This window comes from Amphibalanus amphitrite, unplaced genomic scaffold, assembly GCF_019059575.1.
Source record: "Amphibalanus amphitrite isolate SeventyFive unplaced genomic scaffold, NRLGWU_Aamphi_draft 000173F_arrow, whole genome shotgun sequence".
In the NCBI taxonomy this organism is placed as follows: Eukaryota; Metazoa; Arthropoda; class Thecostraca; order Balanomorpha; family Balanidae; genus Amphibalanus; species Amphibalanus amphitrite.
This window is the reverse complement of record NW_024881668.1, coordinates 125880-133407: the sequence shown is the minus strand read 5'-3', so window position 1 is coordinate 133407 and position 7528 is coordinate 125880. Positions and strand designations below refer to the sequence as shown.

Here is a 7528-nt window from a genome sequence, read left to right as displayed (position 1 = left end):
TTCAATATTTACTAAGAGTTGTCAAGTTGGGCTACCCTCTACAGACAGCGAGGAGGACAACGACAGCATCCCCTGCGGCCAGAGCTGCCCACCAACAGATGGAGGCGATCAACGAGACGGAGAGCAGCGACGACGAGATAATCCCACCGACTCCCCAGCCAGGACCATCCTCCAGGCCGTCCAAGAGGACGAGGCCAACGGAGCATTCGCAACGTTCATCCTCCCGGGCGACCACCGACCTAAGCTCGCAGGAAGCAAGTGGAATGGCTTACTCGCCTTCCACCCGCCAACTAGAAGAAATGATGGCGCTCGACCAGCCGCTGACACCGGGCGAGATGCGCGAGGTGAACCGCATCGAGAAACTCCTGACGGCGGAGGACCGGCAAACCTCGTCCCCCTCCAAGCGGAGGAAGGTCACACCCACTTCACAATCCCAAACCCAGGACCTAACCGCAGACGATCCCTCGTCAACCTCATCAAATTACTCCAGCTCGACGACTCCTACGTCCAAACAGCCACCCTCACATTCCAGATTGTCAGAAATATTGGGAGATGGTTGGCGTATCTCGCCCGCTTCGGCTTACGGTTTACCAGTTTATTTGGTAACTCCAAACCCATCCAGATCCTAAAGCGCATCCTCCAGCATCTGGCGAACCTGCCGCTGATCATCCGCCTGCAAGACCAAGAAGGAGACGCAGTTGACGGAGCCGAACCGCGACCACTCTGGACGGGACACTGCAATCCGAACGACGAGGACGTCTCCACGGCAGGAGCAGAGTCGGCACGCAACCAGCGAACGGAACAGCGCGGTCGAAAGAGGCAGTACGACGAGGCAGCCTACATCCAAGAACTGGTCAGAAAGTACACCGCTACCAGCAGCACTCAGCTCCTCAACAAGATGACAGAGCAGGAGTTCACAACGCTCTACAACCTCACGCCGAACTTCAGAGACCACGTGAAGACCATCATCGCGTTCGAGAACGCACAGAGAATCAAACGACGCCGCGGCATGAAGTTCTGGCAAGTGTTTGAAGAAGAACTCGGCGAGTTCAACATGGATCAGCACACGAGCGAGGCCTACGTGTGGCTGCAAGACCTCTTCGAAGCCAATAACATCGAGATAGCTGAGTTCCTGGCGTGGGCTGAAGTCATCGGCGACCAGAAGCTGCAGAAGACCAACACGCTGCTGCTGCACGGTCCGACGTTTGTTGTTTGTTGATTGAGGCTTTAGGGCGCGCCGACTGCTAAGGTCATTTTGCGCCCATAACATCGTACTAATAAAACAAGTGTGCCACAAGAAAGAACCTTCTAGATACTAAGACTAGAAAGTAAGACTCGATATAAAATAGCAAGGTAAGATAAAACAGCGCAAAGGTGTCGTCCTAGACAACTGACTAGATGAAAGGACTAGAGAGGGCTAGTTGGATTGGGGTCAGGTCGAGTATATCACTTGGAAGTTGATCGAACGGATAAAAGAAAAGATGTTGCCGGATAAAACCCAGGGTGACTCGTCACCCAGTAAGCGGCGGATAGTGGTACCCGGAGCGATGCGCCCGAGGTAGCGTGTCCGGTTCGGTTCAGCGAAAGGACAAGATAAAAGCACGTGAGAGACAGTGAGAGGCACGGTACACCTGCGACAGGTGGGCTGCTCTTCTCCACGGAGGAGATGACCATGCGTGGCATACGTATGGCCGATGCGCAGCCTACATAAGACGACTTCGTTATGTCTGTTACTTTGCATGGATGACGACCAAGGCTCGAGAGTTGGCTTGATATCTCTCAGCTTACTGCTCGCGCGCGAGTCCCACTCTGCCTGCCACTGCGAGAGCATGGAAGATCGTACGACGGGATAGTAATCCCGGGCAGGCAGAGGAAATCGCCGAGTGTAGGGCGCTGCGGCAGCGCGTCTCGCGGCGGCGTCAGCAAGCTCGTTGCCTTGGATTCCAACATGACTGGGAATCCAGCAAAACCGGATAATTTTTCCGGACTGTTCCACCGAAGTTAGCCGAGTTAAAATGTCCTGAATGATCGGGTCGTCAGGATTAAACCGTCGTAAAGCCAACAGACTGCTTAGTGAGTCTGATAAAATCAAATAGAAAAAACCGTCGGACACCTCAATAAAACACAGAGCCTTTTCGATGGCGACTAGCTCTGAGGAAAACACCGAGGCGCTGGGTGGAAGGGAAACCGAGCGGGTGTCCCGACCAGCGACAAAAGAGCAACCCGCTCCCTCGGATGTTTTTGAGCCGTCTGTGTAGACTGAAATAAAACCATCATACGAGGCTATATGCTCCAAGGCTCTGGTTTGTGCTTCATAGGACAGCAGGCTATCCTTTTTTACTTCGGAAAGCGAGAGGTCTACCTGCGGCGGGGCGTTTCTCCAGGGTGGAGAAGGCGTTCCCCAGATACGCCGAACGCCGCGCAAGGCTATATTCGATGTAGAGAATAAACCTCTCATGCGTGCTCCGAATGGATGACTCGTCCCATTACCAGATGAAGCAATGTGACGCGAAAAGACGTACGGGTACGTCGGATGCGTCGGGAATTGACGTAGTTTAAGAGCATAACGCATCCCCAGCGTCTGACGGCGGAGAGAAAGTGGCGGCTCGTGCGCCTCAGCAAGAATGCTGCTCCTGGGCGAGGTGCGGAATGCTCCGGTGGCTATTCGGAGTGCTGCATGATGGACTGTATCCAGGACCTTCTTGCTGGATTCACTCGCTGAATCATAGACAAAGGAAGCGTAATCCAGCTTCGATCGTATAATCGATCGATAGAGAAGAAGAAGGGTCCTGCGGTCCGCACCATAAGATGTGCGGGCGACACATTTTAAAACGTTCAGGGATTTAAAACATCGTTCCCGAAGCGTTCTAAAATGTTCTCTATACGTCAAACGACTGTCAAAAAAGATTCCAAGAAACTTCGCCACCGGCCGAGTAGGAATCACCTGTCCATGGAGCTTGATTCCCAAGGCTAAGTCGTCACAGCGGCGGCGGCAAAAGTGCATAGCGACGGTCTTCGTTGTTGAAAAACGAAGGCCGTTGTCGTCGCTCCACCTCTCCAGACGGGTTACAGCGAGCTGCAACTGTCTGGCAACGTGACGGGCGGTCGTAGCTGAAAACCAGATCGCGAAATCATCGACAAATAGTGATTTGCCGATAGATGGTGCGAGATTGTCGCCAATGTCATTGATCGCCACAGCGAACAGCGCCACACTGAGCACTCCGCCCTGAGGAACTCCGTTCTCCTGAATAAAACTGCTCGAAAGACGGCTGCCAACACGGACTTTGAACTAGAGGTGGCAAAATGTGGACCCGGGGACCCGGTCCAAAGAACCAGTCTGGACCCATATGGGTCCAGACCGGTTCCTGGAAATTTTCTGACGGGTCCAACCGGGTCCTACCATGAACTATGCATCTTGCACACTACACATTATTGCAAAATATGAAGTGAATGAAGTGAATGTTTCTTGGCACACAGTAGCTCTTGAGTATTCCGAGTGGGAAATAGGCTGTTTTACATGATGCAACTAATGATACCTACAAGTAGTTTGAATTAATTGACTTTTGGGGAACGGGTCCAACTGGTTCCGGTTCCAACTAAGACCGGGTCCGACTGGTTCCAGAAATGTCCAGCCGGGTCTGGTTCGAGTCTGGTTCCCAAAATTTTCATCTTTTGCCACCTCTACTTTGAACCGACGACCCGATAAAAAGTTCTTGATAAAGAGACCCATTCGGCCACGTATGCCGTACTTATGTACTTTGGAAAGTATTCTGTGTCGTAACACTGTATCATAGGCCGCCTCAATATCAAAGAACAGTGCTCCAAGGTGCTTCTTTTCAGTAAAACAGGTGCGTATCTCGGTGTCAAGGGCTAAGATGTGGTCCACAGGGCTGCGGTGTTTTCTAAAACCGCACTGGGCGTTTGTAAAAACACCGTGATGTTCCAGAAACCAGCTAAGACGCACATTGACCATCTTCTCCATCAGCTTTGATAGCGATGATGTGAGAGAGATGGGCCGATAATGGAGAGGGTCATGTCCCGACTTGCCAGCCTTCAAGATAGGAATGATAATGGCTTCCCGCCAGGTCTCAGGGAAGGTGCCAGTCTCCCAAAGCGAATTAAAGGTTGCTAGCAGCGCCTCGAGGGCAACTGCGGGGAGATGACGGAGCATGTCGTTGTGGACAGCATCCGGACCTTCTGAGACGCTGCGCAACGAGCTGATGGCAGACGTAAGCTCAACCATGGTGAAAGGCTCATTGTACACGAAATTTTCAGCTGTGCTGAAGTCCACGGCGGCTGGTGCAGGTCGTGAGGACTCTCCTCGGCAGCGCTGATAGAGTGCACGGCCTATCGTCTCTGCGACGTCTGAAGGGTGAGATATGTCCGTGTTGTTCACTCTTAAAACCGGAAGCGGAACAGAGCTGAACCGGCCTTCAATGCGCTTCATGCGTGCCCATATCTGGGTCGTAGGAGTAAAACGGTTTAAGGAACTTACGTAAGTGCGCCATGAAACAGCCTTTGCCTCTTTTAAAACGCGTCGGGCAAAAGCCCGCGCTTTCTTAAAAGCGATGAGGTTCTCAGTGGTGCCACTCCGGTCAAACTTTCTAAAAGCGCGTTTCCTGGCACGAATCGCGTCTCCGCATTCCTTGGTCCACCACGGAACAGGAGGACGACGAGGCTGGCTCGACGTCTTGGGTATGCACCCGTTTGCGGAATCAATGAGTAGGGACGTAAACTCCTCTGTGGATATCGCAGAGGTGTCGGCTCTGGATAGAACAGAGGCCTCTACGGCGGTCTGGAAATCGCCCCAGTCGGCCTTCCGAAGATTCCACCTGGGTGGACGGCTGCCTACTACTGGGGACTCCTGGTGCTCCAGCCACACGGGGAAATGGTCGCTCCCGAGTGGGTCGTCATGGACGAACCAGTTAAAAAGCTGAGCTAGCTGCGGGCTGGCTAAGCTCAGGTCCAGAGCCGATGTTTGACCGGAGGGTGTTGTAAAATGGGTGCGCTGTCCTGTATTTAAAATACAGAGCGCCTCATCGCGGATAAAAGATTCTAAAAGTCGACCACGAGTGCCAGTCGTGTCGCATCCCCACGCCAGGCTATGGGCATTAAAATCGCCGACTACCAGGACCGGAGGTGGAAGCTCATCGACAAGCCGATGCAGCTCAACCACCGGGAGCGCTATACCTGGTGGTAGGTATAAAGAGCACACTGTCAGTTCCCGGTGGTTGAAATCAACTCTGGCGGCCACCGCCTGCAGGGGAGTCTGCAGCGGCACCTGGCGAGCAGGTACGCTGTGGTGAACCGCCAGAAGCACACCTCCATGGGCAATGGTAGGGGTGTCCAGGTCTCTTCTAAAAACAGAGTAGCCCTTGATGGCAAAGGTAACGTTTGGCGCTAGCTTGGTCTCCTGGAGACCTAAAACAAGGGGTGTGCGCCAACGGATAAGAGACTGTAGGTCCTGGTAGTTGGCCCGGAGGCCTCTACAGTTCCACTGTAGAATAAAAGGCGTGGTTAAAAAGGCGCAAAAAGGGCGCGTATAACATGAGGCAAAGGCGCACACAGATACCTGACTGACCACAAAAAAGGTAAAAAGCACCGAGAGAAATGCACCTGGTAAAAAGGCGCAATAGCGCGAAAAAGATAAAAGGATAAAAGAGGAAATGACTAGACTGAAAGACTAGACTAGGTCCTCTAACTCCGAGGAGGCGCTCCCCCCGTAGCGGATACGGGGGTGCCCTGAGCCCTCTCGGTGAAGCCTCCCTTCAGCAGAGGCAGATCGGGCATGGCTCGGGCCCGGCTGGGGCCTTTTCGACCGGGGGGCGTCGCCCTCCGAAGGTGACCAGCTCGGGGGCGTCTGCCGCTTGGCGAGGCGCCCTGGAGCCGCGGAGGGCTGTTGCCGCCCCGACGGGGATGTCGAGGCGGCGGCCTGTGTCCTCGACACAGGCGTCTCTGGCAGCGGCGGTGGTGGCCGCCGCTGCGGAGGTGGAGGAGGCGGCGGGGGACCCATGATGGGCCGAGTCCCCGCCTCAGGTGTCTCCGGGGTGTCAGCGGCGACAGCCGCATTGGCACTCCCGGAGGCGGAGTCGGCAGACGAGGCTTCCTTAGCCTCGAGGGCCTTCTGGACGAGGCGAGCCCTCCTCGCCTCACGTGCCCTTCTCTCCTCCTCCCCCCGCCGCAGAGCCTCCTGCACCGCCGTGGGCGGTCGGGGGCGGGGCGGGGTGGGTGGCGCCTTACCCTGCGCCGGGGGGCGCCGACCACCCTGTCGGCGCTGGACGACGGCCCAGCCGTCTCCATCACCGTTCGCGGCTGGAGCGGGACTGGGTGGACCCCACACTGACTCTTGAGCAGCCTGCTCTGTGTTGCTCGGCGGCGCACGAGGCGCGGTGTTGTCCGCTGAGTCACCAGTGGCTACGACGGTGAGGCCGAATCGTTTGAGAAGCTGCACGAGCTGTGCTACGCTCATCTGGGAGGCATCGGTAGAGTTTGTGACTCTCACCTTCTGGGCATACGAGGTCTTCGGGTGACTCTGGTTGTACACCTCCCGGGCCTCTTTGAAAGACAGATTTCTGGTAGCCTTGATGGTCATGATCTCTTTCTCCTTGACGTATGCAGGGCAAGACCTATCATACGCGGAGTGCGGCGTCTGCCCCTCTCCGCAGTTGACGCATCGGGGGGTCTCCGAGTCACAGGTTTCGTCAGTGTGGTCCTGCGAAGCACACTTGGAGCACGTGGGTCTTCCTCGGCAGTTGTCCTTTGTGTGGCCGAAACGTTGGCAGCGGAAGCAGCGCATGGGCGCTGGGACGAAAGGCCGCACGCGAACCTTCACGTAGCCCACGCGAATCTCACTCGGCAAGTCGGTAGAGTCAAATGTCAGAATGATGTTGTTGGTCGAGACCGTGCCTCTCTTCGTCATGATGCGGCGAGCCGCTGTCACGCCGAAATCGGCGAGCCCGTCCGCAATATCCTCGTCGCTCACTCCCCTCAAATCGAAACAGTTAATGACCCCTCGTGAGGAGTTCTTAGAACGGTGGGGCTCCACTGTAAGCGGGATGGAAACGAGCCTCCGGCCGGATGCCCGTCCCTCGGAGAACACGAAGCGAGTAGCGTCCAATGCTTTCGCCGCCTCCTCGCTTTTCCTGAACTCGACCTCCAGCGCGCCATCACGCATCCGGTCACAACGAACTATCGAACCAAACCGGTCGCAGCCATCCTTCCGCTGGAAGGGCGACAGAGAGCTCAGCTCCCTGTCTGCGCTCCGGAAGATGAGGATCTTAGGAGATCGTGGACCTTTTTCAAGCACCGTTCGCCTGTCGGCCGAGGCCAACGGGCGAGGATCGGCCGAGGCCGAAGGATTGGTAAGAGTGGGGGAAGGGGGGTTGGTCGAGTTATCCATGGAGTGTGCTTGGTCTCCGCCAGCTCGGCCGCCGACGCTCCGCAACGGCGCCGCTACAAGGCCTGGGACGGCCGAGCTGACTGTACGGGACTTGGCGGCACCTTCCGCGGGGGAGAGAGAGACTCACCA

General features: G+C 55.8%; 1 protein-coding gene across 1 annotated transcript; it reads left to right on the top strand.

The window, feature by feature from the left end:
- The first annotated feature begins 302 nt into the window (after positions 1-302).
- On the top strand, positions 303-1219 carry LOC122383783. The gene is made up of 2 exons (XM_043370540.1): positions 303-382; positions 595-1219. The coding sequence occupies exons 1-2, from the start codon at positions 303-305 to the stop codon at positions 1217-1219; spliced, it is 705 nt and encodes a 234-aa protein (XP_043226475.1).
- The last annotated feature ends 6309 nt before the right edge of the window (positions 1220-7528 follow it).